General features: G+C 42.0%; 1 protein-coding gene across 1 annotated transcript in view; it reads right to left on the bottom strand.

Annotated features, from left to right (window-relative positions):
- LOC121854644 (probable serine/threonine-protein kinase tsuA) overlaps positions 1-15373 on the bottom strand; it is a gene marked incomplete at its 3' end in the record, with an annotated part of 49886 nt that overhangs the window by 10256 nt on the left and 24257 nt on the right. Inside the window, exons 3-4 of the mRNA XM_042349329.1 lie at positions 3709-3827; positions 1855-1967 (exon numbers count right to left, since the gene is read on the bottom strand). Of these exons, the coding sequence (XP_042205263.1) occupies positions 1855-1967; positions 3709-3827 (232 nt within the window). The remainder of the gene's footprint in view (positions 1-1854; positions 1968-3708; positions 3828-15373) is intronic.

The following is a 15373-nucleotide window of genomic DNA, read 5'->3' as shown; positions in this document are numbered from 1 at the left end:
TGGACAGTTAGACAGACAGACAAGCGTAGATCAATAAACACTAGACACAGCGGGGCATCAAAGCAAGTAAAAAAAATTTCACTGTAATATTTTTTGAACATTTACATATGAAGTAAACATACAGTCTACAGGATTGATGAGGGTGTGTGTGTGTGGGTGTGGGTGTGTGTGTGTGTGTGTGGGTGTGTGTGTGTGTGTGTGTGTGGTGTGTGTGTCTGTGTGGGTGTGTGGGGGGTAGGTGGTCGCGTCTCTCTCTACTCTCTCTCTCTCTCTCTCTCTCTCTCTCTCTCCTCTCTCTCTCTCTCTCTCTCTCTCTCTCTCTCTCTCTCTCTCTCTCTCTCTCTCCCTCCTGCTCTCTCCCTCTTTCTCCCTCCTCCCCACTCCCCCCCCCTTCCTACTTGGCAGCTGTGAAGGGGATCAAACGACTCATATTGCACAAAAATTAATACATACAGGAAACTTAATTTGCGTACCACACTTTTAATTGGACAGATTTCCACACATCACTAGACCAGTAACCTGCAGTAATCCAATCAAATGGTTCCTACTATGGTTCATTAATTATTTAACACCAAACGAAGAGGTAACAGAAGTAATTAAATAAGTAGCATAAGTACTTAAATAAGTAATAGCAGTAATTAAATAAGCAACAGAAGTAATTAAATAAAGATTAGTTGTCATGTATAAGTCATATCATTTTTTTTTTCGATTCACAAACCATCTAGCTAAATCACGCTACATGATTAAACTGTATAATTAATAATACCCAAGGAATAATTAATTAGAAAAGCCTTATCAGACATGGCGGTGAGATTAGAGGCACTAGAACCTACCTGAAGTGAATGAGCCACTATAGAACCTACATGAAGTGAATGAGCCAATAGAACCTACTATAGAACCTACATGAAGTGAGATTAGAGCCAATAGAACCTACCTGAAGTGAGTTAGAGCCACTAGAACTTACCTGAAGTGAATGAGCCACTATAGAACCTACATGAAGTGAGATTAGAGCCACTAGAACCTATCTGAAGTGAGTTAGAGCCACTAGAACTTACCTGAAGTGAATCAGCCACTATAGAACCTACATGAAGTGAGATTAGAGCCAAAAGAACCTACCTGAAGTGAGTTAGAGCCACTAGAACTTACCTGAAGTGAATGAGCCACTATAGAACCTACATGAAGTGAGATTAGAGCCACTAGAACCTATCTGAAGTGAGTTAGAGCCACTAGAACTTACCTGAAGTGAATCAGCCACTATAGAACCTACATGAAGTGAGATTAGAGCCAAAAGAACCTACCTGAAGTGAGTTAGAGCCACTAGAACTTACCTGAAGTGAATGAGCCACTATAGAACCTACATGAAGTGAGATTAGAGCCACTAGAACCTATCTGAAGTGAGTTAGAGCCACTAGAACCTGCCTGTAGTGAATGAGCAGCTATATAACCTACTTGAAGTGAGATTAGAGCCACTAGAACCTATCTGAAGTGAGTTAGAGCCACTAGAACCTGCCTGAAGTGAATGAGCAGCTATAGAACCTACTTAAAGTGAGATTAGAGCCACTAGAACCTACCTGAAGTGAGTTAGAGCCACTAGAACCTACCTGAAGTGAGTTAGAGCCAATAGAACCTACCTGAAGTGAGTTAGAGCCACTAGAACCTACCTGAAGTGAGTTAGAGCCACTAGAACCTACCTGAAGTGAATTAGAGCCACTAGAACCTACCTGAAGTGAGTTAGAGCCACTAGAACCTACCTGAAGTAAGACAGTGCCATCTAGATCCTGTCCGAAATGGGTAATGAATCTGAATCGGCCAGAACTCCCCTCCTGAAGGCAAGGTTGTGGAGGGAGAACCCACCTGAATGTTGTCTTGGTGGGTGAGTCGTGGTCGAGGGTGTAAGAAGTGGGAGTAGGTGATGGGCCATGTCGGCTGCTTCTCCACTGGGCTCTTCGGCCTCTCGTTACGGCGGTCTGAGGAGAATATAACAACATAAGTGAGGCAGCTTGTAATATGTGGTACAGGTGTAATTTTCAACCTGTAGTATAAGTATAGAAGTTATTGACACCGTAGTATAGTAGTTATTGACACCGTATTACAGTAGTTAGTAACACCGAAGTACTGTAGTTAGCGACACCGAAGTACAGTAGTTATTGACACCGTATTACAGTAGTTAGTAACACCGAAGTACAGTAGTTAGCGACACCGAAGTACAGTAGTTATTGACACCGTAGTACAGTAGTGACACCGTAGTTTTGTTGGTGGCGTGACACGGCCTCCCTGACACCATGAAGAGTCTCTGTTATCGCTCTCTATTATCCTGACATAAATAGCGTGACAGAACTTTATCAGACTTATTATCATACCATATTACTATCAGCTGTCACAATCATCGCCTCACTATATTACAGACAATAAAGTAAAGTAGTCACGTGTTATATAGTACCCCGAGGCTTTGACGTCATAGGTCACATGGTCTGTGGTGACGTGTGAGCCGCTCAGCTGCCCGGAGGCTGGCGGATTTAACAACATTCACAACACAAATTATATACCTTTATTTACCTTTCCTCGGTTATAAAGATTAAATAATAAAAAGTACAACCATAATATATTTCTTATTTCTTTTTATTATTCATTATTTATGGTTTTTGACAATAACCCAAATTCTTACATAGTGATGACGTCTGACTAATCCAATATGGCGCTGTAAACAAAACTGAACGTAAACAGATAAACTTAACTTAAAGGGCTTTTTTTTTAATTATATTTTAACGATTTATTACCATTTATTTTCCCGATGTATTTATTATAACTATATTTACACCTCTGGAACAATACAGGTCACGTATAATTTTCTGAGTTAACATGAAGATTAGACACCCCAGCTTAACCTAACACCCCCCTCAGGGTGTTTAATCATCAGGTGAAATAAGCTGGGGTGTCTAATCATCAGGTGAAATAAGCTGGGGTGTCTAATCATCAGGTGAAATAAGCTGGGGTGTCTAATCAACAGGTGAAATAAGCTGGGGTGTCTAATCTTCACGTCATTCATTTAAAGTTATGTTGAAAGGATTGAAAATACAGTAGGTAAACATTATCACCATTCACTATATCATAATCACCATACTTACCTCGCCATAACAAGGATCATCACCATACTCAAGCTCATTACAACCATATCCACCATGAGACACCAGCACTGTATCATTAAACCATTACCACCATACTAACCCACACCATATCAAAATGGACAGTATAATCATAACAACCTCACTACTCATTCACCATTCTCACTATATCACACCGGCACCATGTTACCCCACCGTACACTAACCATATCACCCCCACCATGCACTCACTATAGGAGGCACCAGCACCATATCATCCCCACCACACTCACCATACCTCTACCATACTCACTATAGGAGGCACCAGCACCATATCATCCACCACCATACACTCAGCATAGGACGCACCAGCACCATACACTCACCATGGGAAGCACCAGCACCATGTCACCCCCCACCATACACTCACTATATCACCCCACCATACACTCACCATGGGACGCACCAGCACCATACACTCACCATGGGAAGCACCAGCACCATGTCACCCCCCACCATACACTCACTATATCACCCCACCATACACTCACCATGGGACGCACCAGCACCATACACTCACCATGGGACGCACCAGCACCATACTCACCATGGGAGGCACCAGCACCATCTCTGCTAAGGGGAGGAGAGGAACCATCTATCACAATCTTCCACTTGGTCCCCTCACTCGCGCTCCGGTAGATGGTCCGAGGCTGGTCCAGGTGCAGTCTGTAATGGGAATGGGAATATCAGGAATGGTGGGAATGTGTCAAGAATGGTGGGAATCTATTACGGATGTGTGGGAATCTGTCAAGAGAATGGTGGGAATCTGTCAGAATCTGTGTAAAAAAAATGGTAGTGGAGGACAATGATGTTAAAATGTGGCAGATTTTTCACACGGATAAAATCTGTAAGTTCCCACAGATTATTATTATTAGACTATAAATATATACCTAATATTTTTCCAAGGCTTAATAGAATTTTTTCAAGCTTTAATATATTGTTTAAACGCTTAACTAATTTCATAAAGCTTATTTTTTTTTACATCTCTCAAAAATTTATACATTTGATAACATTTCTTTAGCCTAATAGTTATTTACCAAAGTTTAATGCATTTTTTCAAACCTTAATACATATTTTCAAAGCTTAATTTTTTTTCCAAAGCTTAACACATTTTTTAAAGCTTAATACATTTTTTAAAAGCTTAATACATTTTTCCAAAGCTTAATATATTTTTTCAAAGCTTCATAAAAAACTCAAAGCTTAATACATTTTTTCAAAGCTTTATAATTATTTCTCGATCAAGTGTACGATTACGTGTTTTGTCTCCGTGGGCAGGAAGCTAATGTACCTGGCCAGGGCTTCATTATAACGTCATAGAAAAGTTAAAAAATGAGTGAGAGGAGAAAGGGAAGTTGGGTAAGCTTATTAGAACACTTTGGTGGTGGTGATGATAATAATAATAAGAATGATTATTATACTGTAACACACACACACACACACACACACACACACACACACAAGCAGGGCATCAAACACACTTAAGTTACCAAGAATTGTATACAGGTTAGACCAGACGCCCCACTCTGTCCTAATTATGACCACAGGAGATATAGAGTAATTCTGTTAACCTGTTGTGGGTGACTATAGTGTATTTATTATTGTACAGTAAAAGATTAAGACACCTTACACTAGTTGTTTGTTGAGGAGTAATATAACATAAATTAACATAACATACCTCTCTCTCTCTCTCTCTCTCTCTCTCTCTCTCATTCATTCATTATCTCACTCCCTTCCTCCATTTTCACTCCCTTCCTCCATTCATTATCTCACTCCCTCCTCCCTCCATTCCTCACTCCTTCCCTTTCTCATTCCCCTTCCATTTTTCACTTCTCACTCCCTCCTCCCTCCAATCCTCACTTTTTCCTTCTCTTCCACCCTCCCTCCCTCCCCTCCCTCCCTCCCTCCCCTGGTAACCGGATATGAGGAAGGGAGATCAGCGGAGTTGAAGACAGGTGAGGTGAGGAAAGGACAGGTGAGGTGAGGAAAGTACAGGTGAGAACAGGTGAGGTGGAGGAAGGGCAGGTGGATGAGGAAAAGGACAGGTGAGGTATGGACAGGCGAGGGGTGAAGAAGGACAGATGAGATGAGGAAGGACAGGTGAGGTGGCGTGGACAGGCGAGGTGAAGAAGGACAGGTGAGAGTGAGGAAGGGACAGGTGAGGTGAGGAAGGGCAGGTGGGATGAGGAAAGGACAGGTGAGGGTATGGACAGGCGAGGGGTGAAGAAGGGACAGATGAGATGAGGAAGGACAGGGTGAGGGGTATGGACAGGCGAGGTGAAGAAGGGACAGATGAGATGAGAAGGGACAGGTGGAGGTGAGGAAGGGCAGGTGGGATGGAGGAAAGGACAGGTGGAGGTATGACAGGCGAGGTGAAGAAGGGACAGGTGAGGTGAGGAAAGGAAAGGTGAGGACAGGTGAGGTGAGGAAGGGGCAGGTGGGATGAGGAAATGACAGGTGAGGTATGGACAGGCGAGGTGAAGAAGGGACAGGTGAGATGAGGAAGGGACAGGTGAGGTGAGGAAGGGACAGGTGAGGTGAGGAAGGGGCAGGTGAGGTGAGTACAGGTGAGATGAGAACAGGTGAAATGAGGTCAGATTATGATGGGAATCAATCACGTAACACCAGACAGGTAATTAAAGTTTTGTAAATAAATTCTAGACTGAATGAGACACCACGAAGCTGTGTCAGTGAGGGATGGTCAGTCAGTCAGTCACCCAGGTTTGGTGTTCACAGAGCTGACTGACGCAGGTAGAAAATATTAATGACTTAAGTGAATTTGCTGATCTGAGAGTTGAGGAGGAGGAGGAGGAGGGGGAGGAAGAGGAGAAGGAGGAGGAGGAGGGGAGGAGGAGGAGGAGGAGGAGGAGGTGAGGAGGAGGAGGAGGAGGAAGAGGAGAAGGAGGGAGGAGGGAGGAAGAAGAGGAGGAGGAGGAGGGGAGGAAGAGAAGAAGGAGGAGTGAGGAGGGGAGGAAGAGGAGGAGGAGGAGGGGAGGAAGAGGAGGAGGAGGAGGAGGAGGAGGAGGAGGAGGAGGAAACGGTCAATATTACCTGGCCCTCTCCCTCCCTTCCTTCCCTCTCACCCTTTCCCCTCTTCTTCACCGTAGCCTTTACTGTCTATGCCTTTGCTCTGTCTGTCTGTCTGTCTATCTGTCTCCCCCTCTCTTTTTGAATGGTCTTTACTCTTCCTTAGCGGTATTTTCCCTTCATCATCATCCTCCTCCCCTCTTCTTCCTTCTTTCTTCTGTATTCTCCTCCTTTATCCCTTCCTTCCTTCCTTCCTCCGTCAATTCCTTCCTTGACCTCTCTCTCTCTCTCTCTCTCTCTCTCTCTCTCTCTCTCTCTCACCAAAAGAGAATTTATAGCAGGACACAACAGAGAGATGAACACACACAAAATTGTCTCTTTAAGTCAACCCGGAGAGACTTTTGTGTTGAGGCCAGCCGAGGTAATGACTTCCTAGGGGTGAGATGAGGTAGAGACTGGAGTGAGAAGAGTCTTTGTCTGTCCGTCCGTCCGTCCGTCTTGGTGTGTGGGTGTGTGGGTGTGTGTGGGTGTGTGGGTGTTGGCGGGTGTGTGGGTGTGTGTGTGGGTGTGTGTGTGTGTATGGCTGACAACTCTCACTCACACTCACCTCACTCACTCACACTCACCTCACACTCACTCACTCACCATCTAACAGCTCAGATTGGTTTTCACTTAATCAACAAGTGAGAGGTGACAGAGGGGGGAGGGAAGGGAAGGGGGGGAAGGGAGGGGAGGGAGGAGGACAGGGAAGGGAAGGGAAGGGGGGAGGGGGGGAGAGAAGGGAAGGGAAGGGGGGAAGAAGGAAGGGAAGGGAAGGGAAGGGGGGGGAGGGGAGGGGACCTAGGCGTGGGAGGTAAAATTCTGGGGTGACGTCATGAAGCCAGAGTAATTATCTGAAGTCTCCTGAAGAAGTCAAGAGTTCCTTCCTGGACTTTCATCATTACGAACACTGAAGTCAATATCGCATCGACTTTCAACACAACATGAAGTCAACAGTTGCTCGACTTTCATCAATAACTGAAGTCAATAGTTGCTGAAGTTCCCTACCGGATTATGAAGTTTATTGAGAGAGAGAGAGAGAGAGAGAGAGAGAGAGAGAGAGTCATCATCAATCTCCACCACGAGACTAAAATCTGAGACCGAATTTATGTAACAGTAAAATTTAAGCTAACCCACAAAAATACCATTAAAATTATAACTGACTTTAATTTAGCCAGATTAAGATAAATATAAAGAAAATATCAATCTAGTGAAGGTGGGAATATAGTTAGAATGTATTGCTAGTTTGGTTGTTGCCCGCCACCTGTGTTGTAAATCTTCCCGGGAAAAACTGTTGTACCGCCGCACGCTGCCTATTTTTCATCTATTTTTATGTACCATCGATGTTCTGAACTGAGTCACGTAATTTAATATTTCTCTTTTTCAATCTGGCAAAAAGCACTATTTTTTTTATCTTTTATTAAATTAACCTTCATTTAATTTTTTACCAGAAACATCGACCTGAAAATTTGGCGGGAAAAAAAATCGATGGACTACAAAGAGTTATAATTTTTCTTTATTTTATCATGGTCTCTATCCCGCTCCTATTGACGTCACTCACACGTCATAATATATCGATCTCTCAAAATAATATAGCGTTATGACGTTATATAGATGAAGGGTAGGAATTTAATCTTATTTTCTGCACTGAGAGAGAGGGTTGGGTGAAGGAGGTGCCGCAGTATAGTAGACTGCCATTTTGGGATTCTTTATTTACATTATTTTCTCTCATTTCTTTTGTTTCCTTTGTGCTATTATTGATGTAGTTTTAGGTTTATTTGTTTATTTTAATCCCTTCAACACCTCGTTGTATAATATGAAAATACACATATATATGTATATTTATCCAGATTACACCAGTAAGCTATACACAAACTGTAGTCCAGACCACATTGACTTTATTTATTCTCTCTCTCTCTCTCTCTCTCTCTCTCTCTCTCTCTCTCTCTCTCAATAAACTTCAAATATGGTAGCGAATTTAAGCAACTATTGACTTCAAATATTGATTAAAGTCGAGAAACTGTTGACTTCACGTTGTATTGAAAGTCTTAGAGATATTGACTTCAGGTAAATTACATCATAGAATACAATAAGCTTCACCTGTGGCTATAAAAATGTAACATAACAGCTATTATTAATGATGGAGTGTGGCAGTTAACATCCCTGGAGACAAGAGATTACAAGTTGGATACTAGAATGTTCAATGAAGGTAATGAAGGTAATGAATGAAAGAAGGCAATGAGTGGATGAATGAATGAATGAAAGAATGAATGAAGGTAATGAGTGAATGAATGAAAGAAGGTAATGAGTGAATGAATGGAAGAAGGTAATGAATGAATGAAGGTAATGAGTGAATGAAAGAAGGTAATGAACGAATGAATGAAAGAAGGTAATGAATGAATGAATGAAAGAAGGCAATGAGTGAATGAATGAATGAATGAAAGAATGAATGAAGGTAATGAGTGAATGAATGAAAGAAGGTAATGAATGAATGAATGAATGAATGAAAGAATGAATGAAGGTAATGAGTGAATGAATGAATGAATGTAATGAGTGGATGAATGAAAGAAGGTAATGAATGAATGAATGAAAGAAGGCAATGAGTGGATGAATGAATGAATGAAAGAATGAATGAAGGTAATGAATGAATGAATGAAAGAAGGCAATGAGTGGATGAATGAATGAATGAAAGAATGAATGAAGGTAATGAGTGAATGAATGAAAGAAGGTAATGAATGAATGAATGAAAGAAGGCAATGAGTGAATGAATGAATGAATGAAAGAATGAATGAAGGTAATGAGTGAATGAATGAAAGAAGGTAATGAATGAATGAATGAAAGAAGGCAATGAGTGGATGAATGAATGAATGAAAGAATGAATGAAGGTAATGAATGAATGAATTAAAGAAGGCAATGAGTGGATGAATGAATGAATGTAATGAGTGGATGAATGAAAGAAGGTAATGAGTGGATGAATGAATGAAGGTAATGAGTGAATGAATGAATGAATGAAGGTAATGAGTGAATGAATGAAGGTAATGAATGAATGAATGAATGAAAGAAGGTAATGAGTGAATGAATGAATGAATGAATGAACGAAAGAATGAATGAAGGTAATGAGTGAATGAATGAATGAAAGAAGGTAATGAGTGAATGAATGAATGAAGGTAATGAATGAATGAATGAAAGAAGGTAATGAATGAGTGAATGAATGAAAGAAGGTAATGAGTGGGTGGATGAATGAATGAATGAAAGAATGAATGAAGGTAATGAGTGAATGAATGAATGAAGGTAATGAGTGGATGAATGAATGAAGGTAATGAGTGAATGAATGAATGAAGGTAATGAGTGGATGAATGAATGAAAGAATGAAGGTAATGAGTGAATGAATGAAGGTAATGAGTGAATGAATGAATGAAGGTAATGAGTGGATGAATGAATGAAAGAATGAAGGTAATGAGTGAATGAATGAATGAAGGTAATGAATGAATGAAAGATAATGAGTGGATGAATGAATGAATGAAAGAATGAATGAATGAATGAAGGTAATGAATGAATGAATGAAGGTAATGAAGGTAATGAGTGAATGAATGAAGGTAATGAGTGAATGAATGAAGGTAATGAATGAATGAATGAATGAAGGTAATGAATGAATGAATGAATGAATGAAGGTAATGAGTGAATGAATGAAGGTAATGAATGAATGAATGAATGAAAGAATGAAGGTAATGAATGAATGAATGAATGAAAGAATGAAGGTAATGAATGAGTGAATGAATGAAGGTAATGAATGAATGAATGAATGAATGAATGAAGGTAATGAATGAATGAATGAATGAAAGAATGAAGGTAATGAATGAATGAATGAATGAAAGAATGAAGGTAATGAATGAATGAATGAATGAAGGTAATGAGTGAATGAATGAAGGTAATGAATGAATGAATGAATGATGCTAGAGAGAGTTGTTAGTGGTGTGTTTATTGTAAGTCTGTTTACCGTGAACAAGGTCATGGCCTCACAACACCAGGTCATTTAGAGACAAGGGGAAAATGAGACGCTTGATTTTGACCTAACCTAACCTGACCTGACCTGACCTAACCTTAACCTACCCAACCTACCCTAATATAACTAAACACAACCTAACCTAACCTAAGCAACCTTGCTCCAATCTGACCGAACACACACACACACACACACACACACACACACACACATATCATGTATGTGTCGTGTTTAGGCTTGTAATTATATGAACATAATTATCGAATTTCTGTCAACTCAATGATTAAGTTTCTGGGGAAGAAGAGAGAGAGAGAGAGAGAGAGAGAGAGAGAGAGAGAGAGAGAGAGAGATGTTTACCAAACTATTTTTTCTTCTCTTTCGTATAAACAAATAATCTCATTGAATTTTTGGGGGGACAATATGGCACGTGGCAGGTATGTAGTTTGGTTCAGTATGTCATAGTTATTATTATGTTATCTTACGAGGTTTAATGAGGTCATGAGTCAAAGGTCAAATACCTCACGTACTGTATACTCTTGAGGTGGTGTTCGGTACTAGAAGGGTATACTGAACCAGATCGTTAAAGCTTTTGGCCCACCCTGTACGGTATGTAGGTTTGGTGTAAGCTTTTGGCCCACCCTGTACGGTATGTAGGTTTGGTGTAAGCTTTTGGCCCACCCTGTACGGTATGTAGGTTTGGTGTAAGCTTTTGGCCCACCCTGTACGGTATGTAGGTTTGGTGTAAGCTTTTGGCCCACCCTGTACGGTATATACTGTAGGTTTGGTGACACATTGCAGAGTGAATCATGTGTTTTTATTTGCTGACAGGTTGCTCTATTAGTCTTCACTTCACTGAATGTTATAACTGCACAATATCAAATCACATACTCATAAGTTCGTAACACAAGCTGGGCTGAACACTGGTTACTATATCCTGACTGACTGTAGTCTGTTCATTATAGAAATGTGAAATAAGCCACGCCCAAACTCTCTCGAGCGAGGTTGTGATTGGTTAGAGTTAGACAGAGCCGCCAACGGATATCTCAGTTTCAAACGAACAAGTCATCTGGCCATCAGTTGTTAACGAGGCGGAGACAGGAGAGTCGGGTGTTGGCTGCTGTTCTCCCAGACATTTCCCTTCTTATTGATTCTCTGTCAAAGTCAGCTACGACGTCAATAACGCGGTAAAGACTTTCTTGCGATGAAATGGTGATTTGGTAACTTCTTGGTTCCTTCTCTTGCCTAGTGTTGTCTCACTAGTGTTTAGGTCCACCTATATATAAAAACACTAAGTAACACGGTCCGGCCTGGGCTAACACGACCACCTGACCTACGTGGACTTTGTTGGACGACTTAAAGTATTTGCAAATGTTTTGTTTGTTTTCATTAATATCAAAGATATATAACAATACTTAAACTAGTGGAAGGGGTAACACAGGCCTGGCGGCTCTTTATGGGCAGTTCGGAGACCAAGTACTGAAGGTCGGTACACGAGGACACTGTGGCCGGCACTGAGTCTTTACTTCCCAGTTGTAGTGTCCTGTGCCCATTCACAGCTGGGTGAAATGGGGGAGGTATGGACCCCAACCAGCGACACTTAGTATTGGAGGCGAATACTGTCTGTATCCACTTGGCCGCCGCACCTCCATTAAAATAGTAAAATGATGTAAAGTAGCCAATCTCCGTTACGTTGTGGTCGCTATCACGGTAGCCAACTGACAAGACCGTACGAGAGAATGTGGGCGGGACTTATAGTATTAATCCACAATAAATACAGTGGAGTTCTGACACACAAACACAGATACCCAAGAGTTCTCCGTCAGATGGTCAATACTTGGTGGTGGGAGCTGTAACCCACTGACTGTTGAATGAGTGTGTCAAGACCAGTCAGGAATGTTAAACAACTTCAGTCATGTTTGTGTTGCACATTTTATAAGTGTCTGCAACTCACTGCTATGTAATATAAAGTTCTGATAACTAGACGCATATATTGCAAAACTGCTGCACCCAAAGTTGAAAATCACGCTGTTTGGATAATTATAATCTCACACATACAACCCGACGCGGAGAATCAAAGAGGCGAAGAGACATAAGCAAGATTAAATCCTTGACCATGAAGGGACAAGATCAGCAAGTCTTAGAAGGCAGAATAAGCCACCCAAGCAGCCAGTCACCCAGCCAGCCACCCAAGCAGCCAGTCACCCAGCCAGCCACCCAGCCACCAAACCACCAAGCCAGCCAGAGTTCCACTACATGATTCAGGGTGAGATAAAGAGGCTGACCGGGACCATCACCCCAGGGAATCATTTAGGTGGAGTATTTGGTAGTGATGGTGGAGACGAAGGAGTGAAATACCTACCTGCTGGTGAAGTGTGGAAACTGACGGAGACTTTTACGATAACGACGAATGAAAAAAAATATGTTTTGAGGGAGGAAAGGAATCAGGGCTTCGTGTTTATGTTTAAATAAGATGTTTTAGTTAGGACTGGAAGGTAGTGTTAACAATATGAAGTACCGAAATTCAGGTATATTTTTGGGGGGGATATAATTTTAGGTACTATAGACTTTAGGTAAATATAGTAGATTTAAATATGGATAGGTGATGGAAGTTTATCTTTAGGTATAAAAAAATAATATATATTGTGAGTTTTCAGGAATATTGTAAACAGTAACATCTTTCCCAGTTAAGTTCACCCTCAGCCAACTACTACACAGGTGTATCAAGACCCAACACAGGTAAGCATAATTATATCATGTAAATTCATAAAAAAAAGGGCGATCCAGAGTCTTCCCAAAACCTCGAGACTTAAGACCATGTTAAAGGGGAGGGAGGGAGGGAGTGATCGAAGGAGGGAGGGAATGGGAAGAAGTAAAAGGGAGAGGGAAGGGTAAAGCGATGGGAAGATGGAGGGGAAGTAAAGGGGAGGATAGAGGGGAATGGGAGGGGAGAGGGGGAATGAGGGAGAGAGAATGGGAGGAGGGAGGGAGAGGGAATAGTAGGGGAGAGAGAGGAAGAAAGAAAAAGGAAGGAGAAGAAGGAAGGGGAGTGGAAGAAAAAGTGGAGGGGGAGAGAAGAAGAGAGGAAAGGAGTTGAAGGGAAGAGAGGCGAAGGGAGAGAAGGGGAAGAGGGGGTGATAATGGCCCTATTACTGTTTTAATAGAATTCACCCTTAAGTTGAATGAAATATAAGCACATACTGGGAAATGGGGGCGTAGGGAAGCGCTGTTACCTCTAATATATATATAAATGCAAGGTAATTAGGTAGAAAGGTAAGGGTGGTGTTACCTTTGAAATACCTCCCCCACCCCCACCCCCACTTTCCCTATTACAGAATATAATACCTATTTAATGGGTAACGCTATATACATGATCATTAAAGGCATCATAATATAGACCTGATTGTAAAATATACTTAATTATGATTAGCATATATAAACCAAACTGATGGAAGCGTTTACGAGGTCAGCTTAAACGTAGCCAAATTCAGCTTAAACGTAGCCATATTCAGCTTAAACGTAGCCATATTCAGCTTAAACGTAGATAAATTCAGCTTAAACGTAGACAAATTCAGCTTAAACGCAGCCAAATTCAGCATAAACAGCCAAATTCAGCTTTAACGTAGCCAAATGAGCTTAAACGTAGCCAAATTCAGCTTAAACGTAGCCAAATTCAGCATAAACATACCAAATTCAGCTTAAACAGCCAAATTCAGCTTAAACGTAGCCAAATTCAGCTTAAACATAGCCAAATTCAGCTTAAACATAGCCAAATTCAGCTTAAACGCAGCTAAATTCAGCATAAACATAGCCAAATTCAGCTTAAACATAGCCAAATTCAGCTTAACGTTGCCAGGCGATTCATTCTCCCTTGTTTTGACTTCCATGAAAATATAGTTTATCAGCCGTGTTATTACTATACAGGGTGGTGCAGAAGTTGTTTGGACTATACTGTACATATGTTTCTTAGAGTGACTTACGCATCATACTGTATAAGTGATGGCAGCAGTAGTAGTAATAGTACGGACCACTATCATAGTACAGATTTTAAAGGTGTGATTAGTGGAAGTTAGGATAGTTTGAAAAGTGGAGTTACGGCAGGCAAAGCAGCTAACCTAACCAAACCTAACCAAACCAAAACCAAACCTAACCTAACCAAACCTAACCTAACCTAACCTAACCAAACCTAACCTAACCATGGACGACCACTAGTGTTTACCATCTCAGCGATTCGCCAATTGGCTTATCCATTTTAGCCAATCAAGAGAAGCCTGCAGGTGAAGAAATGAGGCCAAGGCTACTACTATTTATAACGACGGAGGCGATGAAGGAGGTTATAGACGAGGGCCACCGGGCACTCTCGGTAGATGACAGGGCAGAGGAAGAGTTACAGACGCAGGGGTTAATGTTAAGGAGCTGATATTACCTGTTGTAACCTGCCTGCAGTCAATACTTATCACGGCGGCGGCGAGGGAGAGAGGGAAGGAAGGAAGAAAGGAGAAGGAAGTAGGGAGGGAGCGGGGAGGAAGGAAAAAAGGAAGGGAGGGGGATAAAGAAGGAGAGAAGGAAGAAAGGGGGTTAGGAAAAGGAAGGAAGAGGGAAGAAAGCAAGGAAGGAAGGAAATAAATAAGGAAGGAGGGAGGGAGGGGGTGTGAAGAGGATTAAATAGAGGAAGAATGAGGATAAAGTGGGAGGGAGAATAAATGAAGGAGAAATCAAAGGGAAGGAGAGAAGCAGAGACGCATGCAGGAAGGAGGGAGGTAGGGACGTAGGAGGTAATAAAGATGGTAATAAGTAGGGGTGAGGGGAAGGACCGGATAAAGATGATTAATGATGGGGAGAGAGCTGTGGGTGTGTGTATGTGTGTGTGGGGGGCAGCAGCGTGGTTGGGAGTGAAGAGGGAGTGAGGCAGCGTGGTTGGGAGTGTAGAGGGAGAGGCAGCGTGGTTGGGAGTGTAGAGGGAGGCAGCGTGGTTGGGTGTAGAGGAGTGAGGCAGCGTGGTTGGGAGTGTAGAGGAGGAGGCAGCGTGGTTGGGAGTGGAGGGAGTGAGGCAGCGTGGTTGGGAGTGTAGAGGAGTGAGGCAGCGTGGTTGGGAGTGAAGAGGAGTGAGGCAGCGTGGTTGGGAGTCATGGGAGAGAAGGCAGCGTGG

The sequence above is a fragment of the Homarus americanus genome, unplaced genomic scaffold (genome assembly GCF_018991925.1).
Source record: "Homarus americanus isolate GMGI-L3 unplaced genomic scaffold, GMGI_Hamer_2.0 scaffold27898, whole genome shotgun sequence".
NCBI lineage: Eukaryota > Metazoa > Arthropoda > Malacostraca > Decapoda > Nephropidae > Homarus > Homarus americanus.
The sequence above is the reverse complement of the archived record's forward strand: the minus strand, read 5'-3'. Positions and strand labels throughout refer to the sequence as shown.